Genomic DNA, 18,577 nt, shown 5'->3' on the forward strand with positions numbered 1-18,577 from the left:
TACCACCCTCTTTCATCATACTTTCCTGCTCATTGTTACAATCCAATGTTAGGAAATTCTTTTCTCCTTGGATCAGAAGATAGCCACTTCTGTCCTCATCCACGGAGCCAGCTGTGGGAGGTATCTGTCCCTCTGCACACCCTTTTACCGTAGGAAGGGTTGTTCATCTGATGAGAATTGTCCCTTACATGAACAAATTACTACTCACACACACCATACTGACTTCTCTAGTCTCATTTTTCGTGTTCTGTTAGGTTCCTAATTTTGCAAGATCAATACCCCTAGATAGGGCCCAGAGCCTACCTTTTAAAGACAGACACACACACATAAACAAGGACAGGTGACTTAACTGGGGACTTACTCATGTGTAAGGCTGACCTGTGGTCCTTGTTCATGTAGCTGGTTAGTTATGACTTGATCTGTACATAATCAAGTTCTAGATTTAGGTGAATAGGAGAAGATAAAGCACACTTGGGCCTCTGCTTGAAGTTGTGTTTTCCAGCGCAGTTTACAGAAGTTCTGTGTTTAGTCTGCAACTGGCTAATGGTTCTTGCAGATAGACTAAAAAGTCTGAACAGGAAGAGTTACATGGTGGAATTAAAGCACATTGAACCCCTAACAGTTTAAATTTTTTTAAAATTTATTTTATTTATTTATTTTTACAGAGAGGAAGAGAGGGATAGAGAGTTAGAAACATTGATGAGAATCATCAATCAGCTGAATCTTGCACACCCCCTACTGGGGATGTGCCCGCAACCAAGGTACATGCCCTTGACCGGAATTGAACCCAGGACCTTTCAGTTCGCAGGCCGACGCTCTACCCACTGAGCCAAACCTGTTTCAGCAACAGTTTAAATTATATGTAGGGTTTTTTGTTTGTTTTTATTTTTCAAATCCTTTTTGAAATATTGGCAACATGTGAACAACTGTCAGTTACCAAAGCCCCTGGCCTAAATCAGTCTCTAGTGAACCACTACAATACCCAGAGGAAAAAGGGTAGTATGCTCTATCACCTCATTTTCCTTTGCTTATTTAGCATACATATACAGTACTATTTTCCTGAGATTCAAATTAGGCACTATGTATGTGAAATACTTGGAAACTTGTGTTTACAGAAATATAAAGTTTATATTTTGAGGGATGATACTATTTGAAGTCAAAAGTCTTTAAGGATAAGTAGATCATCTTTAAAATGTTTTGCAGCAGCATGATGACCTACATTTTTTGCTACATTTTTAAATACAGTGCATTATGCTAAGTGGAATAAGTCAGAGAAAGGCATACCATATGATTTCACTTGTATGATGGAAACACTCATAAAGGTTACCAGAGGGATTGGAGGGGTGGGTAAAAAGGTGATGGGATTAAGATATACTAATTGGTAGGTGCAGGGATGTAAATTACAGCCAGATGAATACTTGAATATGGAGGGGACCACTTTTTAAAGTACACTATTGTTTAACCACTATGCTGTACACCTGAAATTAATATACAGAATACTAAATGTAAACTATAATTTTTATCCATCCCCCCCCGAAAAAAATTCTTATTTATGGATTAAATTCATGTTAACCACTAACATTGGATATTTTCATATTGGCAAGTCTGAAATTATATATAATAATCTTAAATCTTTTATTGAATTCAACCAGAAATAACATTTTTACAATAAGATTAATACACAAATAAGTGAAAATGATTCTACAACATAACTGGACAAACTTTGTAAATTTGAAAAGTGAATAACATATGCAATTCTCATTTTATCAACTGACTTTGGCCAACAAGTGAAAAATATAACATTCATTTTGATCATTTCCTGTGGGATCCCTGTAGTATACTTCAAATAATAAAGAATATAGCTGATTACAGACTAACAAAGAGATATATAGAAGAAGCGCTGATTAAAATGATGATTGCCCCAAATGGTGGAAGGAGCATTTTGCCAGAGGATGCAGAGTGATGGGTTTTGGGACGTGGAGCTGGAGCTGGCACTGGCACTGGCGCTGGTGCTGGAGCTGGAGCTGGAGCTGTTAACAAGAACACATGGTCATTGACACTTGTCATCAAGTTCATCCACCTATTCCATATGTCCTGAATATGTAAACAATTCAAGTTGAGTTAGAAACTAACTTGAAATACTTCCAACCAGGAACAATTTTCAAATAAATATCACTCATTACAGATTTCAGGCTATATTTTCATATATAGGGAGGGGCAAAAGTAGGTTTACAGTTGTATATATGGAATAATACCATAATTAATAGGTATATAGACAAGATAATTTTTATTCAAATTCTCTAGAATTAGCTATTTTCCATTTTCATTTTTTGTATACATAGGCAGGGGTAGGTTAATTTTGTTTCTTTTCTATTTCAAGTAAAGTATATTTTATATGCATATACTCACAGCTACCAATATACAACTGAATATCGCTGCATTTTTAAATACTAAGCCCTGCAAGCTCATTAAAAAAAATTTCCCCTCGTACAAACAGCTTTCTGCTTTGGAGAAAACTGCTTCCCGATCATCTAAACTAGAGGAGAGAAACAGTGGAGTCCACCCATCTCAGGATCTGTTTGATACTACCCTTAACTCACATCCCTGACTTCTGGCTGTGTTCTGGCTTAGACTGTACAAGGGAGGATTGACTAGAAGCATCCAAATGGAATCACCACTCAGGATTTATAAGTGAGGCCAAGAAACAGTAAATTTTATAAAAGCTTTCAACTCATTTTGTCAATTTACTTGCCATAATTACAGACATGCAGTTACATGTACACAGATGGGGAAGTGGGCTGGCAGATGAATTCTTGCATTACTTTGTTACTATAGAGCAGTGCTTCTCAAGGGGCAGTACTGCCCTCTAAGAGACAGTCGGAAATTTGTCCGGGTATATATTTTTTTAATGTTTTAATTTATTTCAGAGAGGAAGAGAGAGAGGGATAAAAATGATGAATTATTGATTTGCCTCCTGCATGCCCCCTACTGGGGTCCAAACCTGAAACCCAGGCATATGCCCTGACTGGAATCGAACCATGACCTCCGGTTCATGGGTAGACTCTCTGTCAGGGTATTTATTGTCACAAGGATAGGGTAGAAGGGCTAGTTTTGCACCAAGAAAAATCGACCTACACAAATTTCAAATGCACTGCTAGACATATACATTAGTTAAAAACCTATATATAATTAAAAACCTAATCGTTAAAAAAACAGAACTTAAAGTCAGTTTTATATATAAAATAATTTTAGTTTTCATAAACAGTTCTATCCGGGACCCACTGTATTCACTGTCATTTTTTTATAGTCACATAGAGTAGTTTCAGTCTTCTCTTAAATCCAAATTTATTTGCATAAGGGAATATAATCATCTGCATTATGTCTTCTAATCTAGGCATTTACATATAAAAATGCATATATTCAATAATTTGTTATAAATTATAGTTAGGATATAATTTTTTTAATGGGAAAAGGTAGGTCTTATCTATGAATCTTATTTCAGGATAGTATAAGGGCTTTATAAAATATTTTTCAGAAAATGGGAGAATTGGGTTGACAGGATTGAGAACAACTGCTCTAAACAGTAGACTACACAAAGCAAATGACTGCTCAAGAAACTTCAAGGTGGTCCGCCATGTACACAAACATTTGGACATGACATCATATTGTTTTAATGCCTTAAATTCTTGAAACTGTCCTTTCCAGAAAAAAAAATTTTTTTCTCACTTTTTCTGTATTGCAGATTAAACATTTATCAGCTAAGGAAATGAGATATTTCTTACTAGGTTTATTGATGTCTTCTTGACTTTTATATTCTAAAATACAAACATTTGAGTTAATTGCATTGTAAACCTATTTATCCAGAGAGAAAAAGCTAATTAAATGATTAAGCAAACTTGCTTATTCCTGGGAATGGGCCTCAGGAACGGGGTATTAGTTTTAGAGGTATGTGTGAGCCTGGGGGAAGGGCTTAATTGTTACTTACACTCTGGATTTTTTAATTATTTTTAACCAAGGAAGTGTTGCCATTAAAAGAATATTTAAAATTTTAATTTAAAAAAGTGCTTTTTTAATATACTGGATTTAGATTCCCAAATTCAAAATTAATACTATATGTAATTCATTGTACAAATGCTTTAGTATATTGCCACCTTTATTTCTTACAGTCCTAGAAGGTAGGTATAGTTTTCCATGTTATACAGATGTTCCTCAAAACAAAATCAGAGGTAATCAGTGGTAGTAATTTCAAAGCCTCTGATTTCAAAGCCTCCGCTCCTCTTTACTGTGCTATACTACTTCTAAATGTGTGCCTAGCACTTAAGTATTAACACTGCCATATTTTGAAAACTTTGAAGCCAAATGCCAATTCTAAAAGCCCAGGATAGAGTATTTTTTATAACAAATCTGGGTGAAAGACAAGTGTTGTGTGACAGAAAGTGAACAAAACTTGAAAAGTTTGAGTCCTGGTTGTCTCTACCCTTTAACAGGTTCCTTAACCTTCCAATATTTCGTGTCCTCATCTCTGAAATGGCAAAAACAGTATTTATCTTAGATTAAATGAGATTCAGTGTAAATGTTTTCACAAAAAAAGCATGCACTACACACAGCTTTCCAGGAGAGGGCACAATACAAAACAGTCCCTGCAAACCTATTCGTTGTAGACTCATGTCAGAAGCTGTTCAGCTCAGGTGTTCTCCCCAGACTCCTTGAGATTAACCTAACTCCGTGGTCCGAAAACTGCGGCTCTCAAACCACATGTGGCTCTTTGCCCCCTTGAGTGTGGCTCTTCCACAAAATACCAGGGCCTGGGCGAGTCTATTTTGAAGAAGTGGCGTTAGAAGAAGTTTAAAAAATTTGCCTCTCAAATTTCAATTGTTGTACTGTTGATATTTGGCTCTGTTGACTAATGACTTTGCCGACCACTGACCTAACTAAATGCTTACAGTAAAGGAATCAGAACCCCTTTGCTTCACTCCCAATAAAATATTTACTATTAGGTTTTTATCTGGTTTTACCACTTTTATTCCTAAATGAGAAAAGAGTTTCAGATAATAATACAGACAGCTACCATTTACTACTATTTAAAACTATTCATTTGCCAGTACTTTGTCTCATTAGGACTTTAGTCAATCCTGCGAGACAGAAGTTTTCTTCATTGTACGGATTGTGGCAGGAGAGGTGCAAAAAAGTGAACTTAATACAATTAAGTTACCTAGAAGAAACTTCCGGTCCAGATGGCAGCATAGGTAATAAACACAGTGTTTGAATCCTCCCACAACCACATCAAAAATTACGAGGAAACTACAGAACAACCATTATTCAGAACCACCTGAAATCTGGCTGAATGGAAGTCCTACAACTAGGAAATTAAAGAAGAAGCCACTTTGAAACTGATCGGAGGAGTGGAGATGTGGAGAAGGCTGGTCCCACAACCACATGTGGCAGATAAAAATTGGGAGGGTTATCTCTGGGCCTCTGTTTGTACTTCAGGTAATTAAGTATGAATATGCTGGTTCTGTACATTGCATGAAGTTTCCACGGCAACATTAGGCAAGGCAGAGCATTGTGTAGATGGATACAATTCAGTGAATGCCAAAAATCTATTTTTTAAAAAATTCCTTAATGGATAGGGACTTACACCCTGAGATTTTGTGTTTTTACAGTCCTTTCAGCTATCCCCATAAGATAAACATGACAAGTGTTAGCCAGGTTTGACAATTCTGAGGCACAGAGAAGTGTTATTACTGTCCACAGCTCTCTGGTTAAATGTTATGCCCATTTATGTTATTTACTTCTTGTCTCAGGAAAAATTAAGTTTGAGAGCCTTTTTTATTTTTGCCTTCCCTGTAAGCCTACACTCTGAAGCCCTTCTCAGAAACCTGACAGGAGTCACTATTCATTTTCTCTGGCCACAGAAACTCAAGGCCCCTTAATGGTTTTGCCCTTAGTTACAGCCTCATATATTTTAAATACGCATGAAATGGTTATGTCTTAATGGTAGGTTAAATCTTCCATGGTAAATATACTGGAAAAACATACTTAAAAAACGGCAAATCTGAGGGAATGTGTATTTGGTCATAAGAGACTTGGGGCCTTCACTCACTTATGTGATCCTGTGTAAAGTGCTTTGGTTTCCCTGCATGCCTAATGTTGACAGTTATGTCATCCCCCCACAGCCAAATTGGCACATTCCTCTCTGGCGATCCTACCATTGCTTACCAGGTAATGGAAAAGGTTCTGAAATTTCCACTGTTAAATGAAAAAGAAACTTGCAGTTTGCTCCAGTGAGTACAATTTCCACACTTTTGTTCAATGAGATACAAGTGTCAAAGATCTCACTGCACTGAGTTCCTGGCTTTTTATTTTTTTAAAGTTCTGCCTACATAAACCCTCACTGTGCAAAGCCACACTGAGCTTAGAGGCGCCTTCTGCCATGGCACCTCACTGAGTCTATCTCTATGAAAAAAGAGTACTGTGTTACCTGGCGATCCTAGATGCTGAAATGTTAGCCAAAAGCTACCAATCAGCTTTTGGGTGAAGTTGAAGTTTCTATTGAGTAACGTTAGCTGTAGAACCTAGAAGGTGCTAGGCTGCATGCATCAAGGTGCCTGCTGCCTTGCCCTTCAGCACTCCTCTCCCCCCCCCCCCCCCAAAGGAGCTAAGATTCCTGCTCCAGGAACAGGGATAAAGGTACTTTCTGACTGACAGATAGCTGTAAAAGAAATATTAATGAATAACAATAGCCTCATGACAATAGTCTCTATAATGCCAAGGCGAATTCTTTTCAGCTCATACTTGGGCCCAGAGAGCGAAATCTGTCTTACCAGGCATTTGGATGGGTTCATGGCTCTTCATACCTAAAAACAGAAATGAGTATTGGTTACTGTTAATCAATTATCTTGCATTGTCCATGCTTCCTTTTTTTCTATACATCCGCCATCTCCAGCCCTTTAAAAAAGGGAAAATAGTAACAACAAAAACACCTTTCAATGGCTCTTCATTCTCTAACTGGACAAAGCCCAAACTCCTTAACTTGAACTACAAGAACTTCATGATCTGACCCATAGGACTCCAACCTATCTTCATCAGGCAGTCCTAGTACAAAAGCTTTAAAATGAAACAGTACTAGGTGTAAGACTCTTCTTGGTTTGTTTCTATTGTCATTATAGTTATTAGCTCTGATTGCTCAGCCTTCTTCATCCCTCTGACCTTATTTATGTGAAGAAAATCCTTACCTAGCAGGTTTGTATAAGTGATGATTAAAGGAGACATATTATGGAAGTGCTTAATACACTGCATGAAACATAATAAGCACTCAATAAATGGAGTCCCTCTATTCTGGCTTAACTCGTTTCTCAGACTCTCCGAGTCCCAGGAGTCCTTGTGTCTGCTCCTACCCTTGTACCTAGCCTCAAAAAGTAAGTAAAAAGTTTACCTACCAGGTGAGACAGTGGACTCCCGGCTTTTCATTCCTAAAGAGCATAGAACTATTTAGTGGAAATGCACTTAGCTTGAAAGTTAATTAAACTTATATTTACATGGCTATTTGTATAGTGGAAAGCTCTAAAAGATTTGCAAGATGGCAGGGGACAGAGTAAAGGAGAGAAGATTTAACCCACTGGAGTCTGACTGACTTCTGGTCAGAATAATGGCTAGTAAAACCAGGATCTCTCCCAGATTAAGCTCCTATTGTTGTTGTTCTTGTTTTAGATTCAGGCCTAAGACTTCCAACCTACATTTTTCATGATGTATTTTTAAAAAATAAAATGTATTGATTATATAAGTCATACATTATAATTACAGATCATTTAGAAAATATTAAAAATTACTCTTATCCTAAACCTCAGAGTTACTCATTCTTAACATTTTTTGGCATATTTCCTTTCAATCTCTTTGCTATGCATACATTCCCCATTTCCAGCCCTTTAAAAACATATATTTTTAGCATATTTTCCAGTGTTATTGAGATGTAACTGACACACAGCACTGTATAAGTTTAAGGTAACATTATGATTTAACTTACATATATTGTGCAATCATTACCACAATAAGTTTAACATCTGTCTTACAGAAAAAGATCAGATACAAAAAGAGAAATTTTTTTTCCTTGTGGTAAGAACTTTTAGGATCCACTCCCTTAGGAACTGTCAAATACAGGAATTGTATATTGCATCCCCAGTCCTTATTTATCCTGTAATTGGAAATTTTTACTTTTTCACATTTTTTAATAAAACTGATATTAGACTCTACATGCCACTTTATATCCAACTAGAGGCTGCACAAAAATTCATGCAAGAGTAGGCCGGCCTTCCCCCTGCTGCCGGCACTGGCTTCCCTCCAGCACCCGAGACCTGGGCTGCTTCCCTCCAGCCATTGGCAGGCAGCACCCAGGACCTGGGCTTTGCTCTGGCCCCAGCTTCATCCGGAAGGATGTCCGGAGTGATGCCCAGAAGAACATCCGTCTAATTAGCATATTACCCTTTTATTATTATAGATTTTTATTTGCCATTGTATATAAGCACTATTTCATATTCTTAAAATATTTTTAAGCTTAGTGTTTCATAATATGGGTGTAATTGTATTTAATATTACCCATCTATTGGACACTAAGGTTATTTATAAATTTTGACTACCATAACACTATGTAAATATTTTTGTTCACATTTTATACACAAATCTTATGATGATTTCCTTGGGACAAATATCTAAAAGTATTATAACTAGATTAAAAAGTATGAACATTTTTAAAGCTAGTAATACATACTATCAAACTGTCTTCCAAAAAAGTTCTAATTTATAATCTCACCAGTAATTTATGAAAATATCCCTATCTCAGCATTCTTGAGGAGATTTGAATACAATCACTTAAATAATGCCATTTTTAATGCCCCTGCCCAACATCCTAGGTCCTAAGAGTTTGTGGAATACTAGTCACAACTTCCTCAATCCATGTAACTGCTAGCACAGAGCAGAAAATAATGTTTTCAACTACTTCTTCAACTTCTTTACTGGGATGATCTATTAGATAAAAGACATAAAAAGAGCTGCTGTGTCATCTTTATAAAGAAGTCTATCCGAAAAACTCGGGAAGTTCTCTGATACACCAAACTAGTAAGCTAAACTAGTTCTCTTCCTACTGTCCCTTACCATGCCATGCTCATTATCTCCCATGTAAAACCCAGAGTTTATGAAAATATCTTACCAGGGTCTTCAAGCTCCTGTTTCTGATCACCTAAGTTACAAAAAGACTTTTCATTTTAATGACAGAATAAAATCATTGGAATTTACTGTAGTTATAACAAAACTATTTTCGGGTATTATGGCCATAAAGAACCATTTGGTAAATCCAGTAAATTAATGCTATTAAATTTAAGTGTTAATCAGAATCTAAATGCACCTTGGCTAATTGGACTGGAACCTTCCTCTGGCACCTCAAGAAAAACCATCACAACTGGACGGTGCAGCTCAGTGGTTGAGCACAGACCCATGAACCAGGTCAGGGTTCAATTCCTGGTCAGGGCACATGCCCAGGTTGTGAGCTCAATCCCCACTAAGGAGCGTGCAGGAGGCAGCTGATTGATGATTCTCTCTCACTGATGTTTCTATTTCTCTCTCTCTGCCTCCCTCTCTTTGGAATCAATAAAAATATATTTTTTAAAAAAAGGAAAATCCAGGGGGATCTCAATGAGCTAGACAAATGTCTGTCTGGAAGAGTTAGCTAAGGTCTCTGTGAAGTGATCATAAAATTTGGCTGCAATATGGGCTAATAAGAAGTGTTGCCAAGCAAGTCCTCAGAAATATGATATGCTTCACATCAGTACAGGAAATTATTTTCCAAAACATCAAGTAAATTGCATACCTAAGGGAAGGCCAGATACCTTTTTCTCTTCAATAAAGAAAATCTTATGGTAACTATATGGGCCAAACACATAATAAGAAACTTAAATGCACAGAAATGATTTGGGCTACTAAACTCAGGGGAGAAAAATATCTAATCACCTAGATATTTAGTCAAATTATACCAAACATTAGCATATTTGAAAGGTGCAAATGACTGACTTTCCTACTTTCAGCTAAATGGTATCAGATTAATCTCAATGACTGAATACAGACATTCAGATCTCTCAAGACTGACTTCAGGTCTCACCAACTTTATCCCCTAGAATGTTTCCATATTGTTCAGTTCTCCAGATTGCCAACCCTCTCATTTATAGAGAGGCAAATTTCCCCAGAATAGAGTCTGTCTCCTCCCTCTCCCCCACTTATATCTAACAAGTTATTCCTTCATATCTGCAAAATACTCTTTTTCTTCAGCTAAGAATTGAATTTGTTAAATAAGAAAGAGCTACTAAATATCCATATAAGGATTATTTTTAAACATGAGAGCATACTTACCAGGGCTGGCAACATTGATAGGTAGAGAATATTCTGAAATACAAACATGTTTTCATTATATAGTACTATGCTCAGACATTAATGTCAGATTTATTAATGATAAAAATCTGAGTTGGCTTACATTTTAAGATACATACAAAATATGGGTGAGATGAGAAATATAAAAATTTTAGTCTCAAAAACAAATGGATGAGGATTGATTTTAATTACATGAAAAAGAATTAATAGAAAAACTAGCTAGAAAGACAGCTAAAAATGTACCCGGATTTTCAAACTTTTTAATAAAGAAATTTTTTAAAAATTCTACTTAATGCATGCATCAATCCAGGATATTTTCTGCAACTGATTCAAATCTGTTGGGCCTATCGGATAATGCTATTCTTTAACACTCTTAGAATTCCTGTTTACCTTCCCAAAGCTTTCCCATGATCCTCTAAGGACGATTATCTTTTGTTACATCCTCCTATCTTTCCCTGAGGAAGCTGAGACAGACTGTATTACCATTCTGACCCTCCAGGCTCTCACCTTGAGCTATAGCCACTTTATTCCTTCATTAGTATCCCAAAAGTTATTTCCTAAAATATCAAAACATAGGGTTATAAGTCTAGCTCTGTCAAGTAGGGGCATTGAGGAGTCCTTACACTCACACTCCTGTAAGGATAAACTAGGTGAGAGTGGAATGGTACTACATGCCCGAGATAAATGCAGTGTTTGAAAGAACAGCCACAGGCAAGGCTATGGGTGCGGACAGGGAAGGGATGCAACCAGCAGAGTCTCCTGAGCCCTCCACCGCAAAAACGTAGTAGCAGTAGCACAATTTTGCCCTGAGAAATGAATGATGGCTGGCAACGTGACAATGTGGTCAGATGGCTCTGACCTGTACCTATGAGGAAGAACACTGATATAATTCCCATTATAGAGATAATACTTTAAAGCATATCTTACCTGTTTTCTCAACACAATTTGCCATTTTTAGTCCTGAAACATGAAGATAAAGTTTTATTAGTTAGACCCAATTTACCCTGCAGAGCCACTGGTGTATGGCTATTAGTAATTAATCTTTCAGCTCCTAGTCTATCAGACCCATAACTTAGTGGGATGCAAACTGTAGAACAATTACATATTGATATTCAAATTATAGCCATCAAATACAATAGCAGTATGATCTTTGATAAAACATCTAACATTTCTGGAATTCATCTTCTTTATCTGGTTCTTTTTGTGGGAGATTGCTTCAAATGACTTCCAAAGGCCCATTCAAAGCTAACTTAATGATTCCATCCTATGATTAGTCTGAAAAAGTTAGGAGAAAATTTAAGTATTTTTTAAACTAATCCTCTCTTCAGATATTAAATGTCCTCAACAGCAGCCAAAACCGGTTTGGCTCAGTGGTAGAGCGTCAGTCTGTGGACTGAAAGGTCCCGGGTTCGATTCTGGTCAAGGGCATGTACCTTAGTTGCGGGCACATCCCCGGTAGGGAGTGTGCAGGAGGCAGCTGGTCAATGTTTCTCTCTCATCGATGTTTTTAACTCTCTATCTCTCTCCCTTCCTCTCTGTAAAAAAAATAATAATAATAATAATTTAAAAAAAATCAATAAAAAAAAAGAATATTTATAAATGTCCTCATCAACAAACCTATCCTTTTACTGTGACAGTTTCTATCCACTGGAGAAAAAGAACTTCAGTCAGAGCTTCAAGATCTTTGAATATATGAACAAAGATCCTTCACATGCATATGGAGAAACCAATTTGGTCTGCTCCTGAACACTGATCTGTATGTAAGGAGATACACAGTTTTTGGAGAGCAGGAACATGGCATCTAATAGTATACTTTTATACCTTCTTGCCAGTGATGCCTTGCAAAAATCATCAGTGCAGCAGTGATTCCTCTGAGACTTGACATAAAGGGGAATCTGCAGGCCTGCCCAACAGCAGTTAAGGCAAGAAGATCAGTGAGAGGGTGTTTAGATTTGATGCCAGCGTGAGCCATGGAGGGTTTCCCAGAATGTCACAATTAGGTCTAGATGTCCTATGGTCTCTTCCCCATGGCTGGCTACTGGCTAAATCACTGATCTAATCAAATTCAGTTATCTGTGGAGAAACCTCTCAGTCTAAGATGGGGACATTTCCTTGAGTCCTGGTTTCACTATGAGATGTCAAATCCTGCTCCACTTATGGAGGTTGAACCAAGACTCCAGGTGACTTGCTGACCCAGAAATTAGTCAGATTTGTTAGAATCTGATGGTGCCCTGAGGCTAAACTCGGGTGTCTGGCTAGACTAGAAATTTAAAAAACAGTTCGACAATTACAAAATGTTGCCTCAGCAGAAGATGAGTGGGTGCAAGCCTTATGAAGAGGCTTAGTTGAGGGTTAGGTAAAGGTGAGGGAAATTGTGGATGACAAAGCTACAGATATGATAGATTTGGTCTGGGGACTCAAAAGCCTTTGTCTTTTGACTGTAGCACAAATTAGAACATGTTTCTCAAAGGGTAGTCTTCCAATCACATTCTTCAGAATCAGTTGAGTGCTTATTAAAATTGAAAACTGCAGGACTCTACCGAAGACTACTGATATAGAACTTCTGGTGGTGGCACCTTATAATCTGCTTTTTTTTTTTTAAATATATTTTATTGATTTTTTACAGAGAGGAAAGGAGAGAGAGAGCCAGAAACGTCAATGAGAGAGAAACATCGACCAGCTGCCTCTTGCACACCCCCTACTAGGGATGTGCCCGCAACCAACGTACATGCCCCTGACCGGAATCGAACCTGGGAACTTTCAGTCTGCAGACCGATGCTCTATCCACTGAGCCAAACCGGTTTCAGCATAATCTGCATTTTAAACAAGCACTCCAAGTGATTTTTATGCAGGCAAGGAGAACATCTACGTTTATGTACACTCATGTGCCAACACCACTGTCCTAGCTATATGATCATGCCACTGAGACACTCAGGATTGAATTACTAAAGATAAAGCCAATGCAGGCCTCTCTATGGAAATAAATGCACTAAATACAAGTCCTGAACTCAATCTTTATGTTACACACAAATATGCCCATATGAAGTGACTCCTTATAAAAAAAAAAAAGCCTCTGGAGACCAACAAAGCAAATCAAGCATCTGCCTCCATTGTCTATAACCTACCACACAATAAGAGAATCATTATAAAGGACTAGGACTTCAAATGAAAATTTCTACCAGCCTCCCCAGGACTGACAGGTCTGGCTATCTTCAGCTATTAACAAGTTGCCTACAATCTTGCTAACCTCTGCCTTGACTGAGTTCCCAAACACCAACAAATTAGGAGCTGGAGAATGAAAGGAATTGGAGGAAGAATATATTCCTCTCCTTTTGCATGGGTGTGCTTGCTCTGACTGATGTGGGTAGATATTCATAAAATACCAACTTTTACCTCAGTACATGAATATATATTTCATATGACCTCAGTAAACAGACTGATCATATTACTTAAAAAAACACACCAGTATATGAAACTGGTAGCTGATTTTGCTTCCAGTGGTTCTATAGCTACTCTCTTCTGTCTGCAGAAGTCATCACGAGAACTCATCATTATGAAAAGGACAGCTGATTTGAATCATCCCCTAGGGGAGGTGACAGACTATACTGGGTTGGGATTGGCTCCCCAAATCCTGTCTCCTAATATTCACACCCTTATGCAATCTCTCCTCTTGAGATGTCACTTCCATGACTGCAAAAGACTGACTTGCTGGCGCTGTTTCCTGCTTTCTCTTGCTCACTCTGGGGAAGCAAGCTGCGTCACGTTTAAAGATAAAGAATGTAGCCTAATTACACAGCTAACACTCCACCTTTATCAATTTTCTAGAACAGTATAGAACAGTGGCCGCCAACTGGTGGTCCAAGGACCATTGGTGTTCCGTGTGGTCTGAAAGATTGGCGATCGCTGGGATAGAAAGTTAACCTGTAATGATTCTCATTCTCCTATGAGGAAGAATAAAGGTTTTTATTACCACAATTCACTCCTATAATTTTGAATGAATACCAAGTTTAGTATCTTTCACCACCAGGAATTGTATTATCTAGTGGGACTTCAGTATTCTCTCCACTTCCTAACCAACAGAACTATTATTTTTTTTTTTTTTTTAGCTAATTAGTTTCTGTAAGGCCCACAACATATTTTTATCTTGGAAATCATAAGCAAGTTCAGAACAGTAGCACAGGATTGTGTTAGCATAAATTTAGTACAATATAACTTTTTAATCCCTTTTAGAAATATTGTCTTTTTTCATCCAAAATTACAGTTAGTCACAATGGGACAAAGTTCTGATTATATCTTCCTGGCTTATTTCTAAGAAAGCTCTGGTGTCCTAGCTGGTTTGGCTCTGTGGTTAGAGTGTTGGCCTGCGGATTGAAGGGTCTTGGGTTCAATTCCGGTCAAGGGCACAAACCTCTGTTGCACTCTCCATCCCCCGCCCTGGGTCGGGGTGCGTGCAGGAGGCAATCAGCCCAATGTAAATGTCTCTCTTACATCGATGTTTCTTTTTCTCTCTCTCTCCTTCTCTCTCACTTGCTCGCTCGCTCCCTCCCTCCCTCTCCTTCCCTTTCCCCTTCCCTCTTTCTTTTCCACTCTCTCTAAAAACCAGTGGAAAAAACATCCTTGGGTGAGGATTATTAACAAACTAACAAAAGTGCTGGTTATTGTTCTTCATGGTGTTTCAAAAATCCTAGCTTCAATGATCTAGATTTGAGCCTAGGTTCCCATTAGTTATCTCTAGATGGCAGCAGAAGACATTAGTTAGACTTCAGTTTGGAATTAAATCAACACAATCAAGTGCATGGTCTGACTTTGTCAGAGCTCTCCAAATAGTACATGTGAGACTCCACAAAGATCTGCCTTTGTGGCTGGTTTGAACATTAACCTGCTGTGTAGCCTCTGTTTGATCTTGTGGGCTGGCTCACAGAGGTGTGCTTTCCACTTTCCCTTTCTCACGTGGTGCTCACAACCCACTAGCCCATGCAGGTCTAAGCTCCTCCTCATTCTGAATCCACCCAATGGCTCCACCCTTCTTATTCATCATTATCCCATTCACAAACATGGATTCTGCGGGCTGTTAATCAACCACATACCAGTGATTTATTTGGCCTGTAGCTACTGCAGCCAGGATTTCTGTAGAACCAATTCCTCTACAAATGGCATGTGGCTAAATGCATCAGGAGCACCAACATGGCATTGTTTTGACAGACCAGAAGCAACTGGATTTCCGGCTGTGATGTGCTAGTAAAGTTGAACAAGTTCTGCAGTGGGGATTAGGGAGTCCTGATTTGTAGTATTTGCTGATTTCTATGGTATAACTCTCAACCATGGCCAATTTCAAGCTACTGTGATATAGGAACTGGGAAGACATACATGCCCACAATCAGTTCCATAAACTGGTATGAGCTGTCTTCAACCTACTTGGTTTTTGGTTAGGTCTAATGTAGGGTTAATAAGGAGAATGAGTATCTTTCCTCTCTATACAAATTTACTCACTCCAATCATCATCTGCCCCTCCAGGTGAACAATTAGTCTCATTTACTTGCAACTAAGGGCCAGGACTAGGGTGAGGCAAATGAGGTGCCAAGTGCAAACTCTAAGAGATGCTCACTTTTAGGGTCATGCAAATGCAGATGCTGCAAGTGTACAACCCTGAAACTGGGGATCTCCTTAAATTTTGTGTCCCAAGTACCTCAATGGCTACATAGGTTCTGCCATTCATTGTAAGTGAATCAGCCCTCTAACTAGGCATGATGTTTCATTGGCACTTACCCACCCTGTTCTTTTTTTATCTCATATACCTTGGTCACAGTCAAATCTAAATGTCCATCCCACTTCTGAGGTCCTACTGCAATACTCATTTTGCATGACCAGCAGCTGTGGTTTTGGGTTTAGAAAATAATCACACTCGTAAGACCCCAAAAGGCCAGCATCTCAGCAGATTTGCAGAAGAATGCAAGGCAGGGAACATGGCATACTATTTAGCAATGGACATCATGATATAGATCTCTTCAATGCAAGTCCTTACAGAAGTCCAGGGCTATTAGCCCCCAAAATGATGCTCAGTTACAAGGAAACAAGAGTACACAAATGGGTGCAGGAACTATCCTAACTTAGTAGCCTCATGCCACATATCTGTCACAGAAGAGAGTATCTCTTATATCAGCCTAGGAGTGTACTTCCATGACACAGCAAGAAGAACACCTAGGTATGTCACAATACATTCAGGAATGCTCAATACTATAACTTTCCCCAAAGTATTTACAGTTCATTCATAATCCAAGCAGATAAGATTATGTTTACAATTAGGCAGTTTACCATTTGTCATTTCTACCTTTAGTAGATTTCAGAGAAAAGGTGCTAGGAGTTCAACTGGAGGCCATTTTCATAGAAAGAAGTAGAAAGAATTTTGTTAACTCTTTACTCACATACACCAAGGCACAAAATCATAAAATTTCAGAATGTTATGGATATATTGATAGAAAACATCATAAAACTTTTCAGAGAAAAAAAGTAGGTCTCATTCAGATTTAGTACTCAGAATGGCTTCATACTTTTTTATTGCAGCACCAGAAACTAGAAGCCAGTGGAGGAAGATCTTTAAAATTCCTAGGAAAACAATTTCTGAAACAGAAATATCAATCTATACATACTATTATCCAAGCCTAAAGATATATTTTTCAGACATGCAGTCTTAAAACATTTGCCTCAATGTCCTTTTTCTCAGAAAAATTTCAGAGAACCATTACCCCATCAAACAAAGAAGGATTCAAGGAAGAGGAAGAAATCCAAGATACAGTGGATTCTTCATAGGGGAGAAGCAAAAGAAAATCTCAGAATAGTAGTAAAGAGAGATGTCAGGATATTCAACAAGCCTAGAGAGCACAGCATACAGCAGGATGATGGGGGAATACAAAAGTATAACCAGAAAAGAAAGAGAAAGAGATAGTATCTGAATGTATTAAGAGGAGACTGATATTTCTAAGGATTTGGAGGTAAAATATTGGTAGTATATAAAAAACTAAGGAAACAAACAAAAAAATCATACTACTAATAATCCTAGGGTAAAAGAGGTAATTAAAAAGGTACTAGTCTTTACTACACATGGAGAATGGAAAAAAGGAAATGCATAAATACTGAGGGTGGTGATTACCAGAAACTTTTAGTTTATTGACCTACCAGCTATTTCTAATTCCTTTTCCCTTACCTCCCTGGAGTATAGAGACTGGAAATGCTAATTACCCCCTTTCCAAGCTTTTCTTATTGTTATGAATGACCAAGTGGCTGTTACAGTCAATGATAATTAGAAATCTAAGCGTTTCTAGGAAAATGTTTACATTCCTGATTAAATAGGCAGATTTGGCTGCCATTCTTCTTTTCGGTCATTTTGTCTTAAACATGAATTGATGTCTACAGTTACAACATACTGCAAATATGAATCAACAAACCAACATGCTCAGATTGGTGGGACAGAAAGAATCTATGTTACTGATGAAATAGTTGAGACACTGTACCAACTCTGGACAGCCTACTCTAGGCTTATTAAAAGAGAGCTATCAGATAGGTTCTCTGTTAAAGATGAATGCAATAAAGAATTCCTAACTAATTATGGAATATGAGAGCTAAATATTCATTCTCTATACTGTGAATTAAACAGATAAAAATCAAGAGTTAACATGCTGAAGCATTTTATTTACTTAGAACCATGACAATAAGTACCTGAAAGAGTAGCTAAAAAACAAACAACAACAAAAAATGGAGGCCACAAGGAGTGGCAAATGGGAATGGGAATGGGTGGGAAGGGGGCTGCTACTTTTCAGTGTAAGCCTTATAGTAGTATTTTGGCCCAGGTACTTCTCTGTTGTGGGGGGTTGTTCAATGCAGTTTAATAGTGTCCTTGGACTCTACTCAGTAGATACTAGTAGCAACTAGGGATAGTGTAACAACTAAAAATGTTTCCAGCCTTTGCCAAATGATCCTGAAGGTCAAACTGCTCCTGTTTGAAAACGATGGCCTCATAGTACTATTTTTTTTAAAACTTTCAATAATATTGCAAATGTATTACTTTGATAAAACTAATTTTGGGGGAAGGTGGGAGGTTGAAACAGTATGAAAAGAGCTAGACTAGAGACCACCAATGTCATTTCTTCTTTCAAACACCTCTCAATTT

General features: G+C 37.8%; 1 protein-coding gene across 8 annotated transcripts in view; it reads right to left on the bottom strand.

The window, feature by feature from the left end:
- Window positions 1-879: 879 nt before the first annotated feature.
- The window catches only part of ART3 (ADP-ribosyltransferase 3 (inactive)), a 43,401-nt gene continuing 25,703 nt past the window's right edge, over window positions 880-18,577 (bottom strand). For 5 of the 8 annotated variants that reach the window (XM_036413162.2, XM_036413155.2, XM_036413149.2 and 2 more), the window contains exons 4-10: window positions 11,341-11,373; window positions 10,396-10,428; window positions 9,203-9,232; window positions 7,440-7,472; window positions 6,825-6,857; window positions 3,783-3,815; window positions 880-2,030 (exon numbers count right to left, since the gene is read on the bottom strand). In XM_036413162.2, coding sequence (XP_036269055.1) covers window positions 1,867-2,030; window positions 3,783-3,815; window positions 6,825-6,857; window positions 7,440-7,472; window positions 9,203-9,232; window positions 10,396-10,428; window positions 11,341-11,373 — 359 coding nt within the window. In that variant the 3' untranslated portion in view covers window positions 880-1,866. The remainder of the gene's footprint in view (window positions 2,031-3,782; window positions 3,816-6,824; window positions 6,858-7,439; window positions 7,473-9,202; window positions 9,233-10,395; window positions 10,429-11,340; window positions 11,374-18,577) is intronic. The other 3 variants (XM_045571588.1, XM_036413178.2, XM_036413181.2) reach the window with 3 other exon arrangements.

This window comes from Pipistrellus kuhlii, unplaced genomic scaffold (genome assembly GCF_014108245.1).
Source record: "Pipistrellus kuhlii isolate mPipKuh1 unplaced genomic scaffold, mPipKuh1.p scaffold_m20_p_1, whole genome shotgun sequence".
In the NCBI taxonomy this organism is placed as follows: Eukaryota; Metazoa; Chordata; class Mammalia; order Chiroptera; family Vespertilionidae; genus Pipistrellus; species Pipistrellus kuhlii.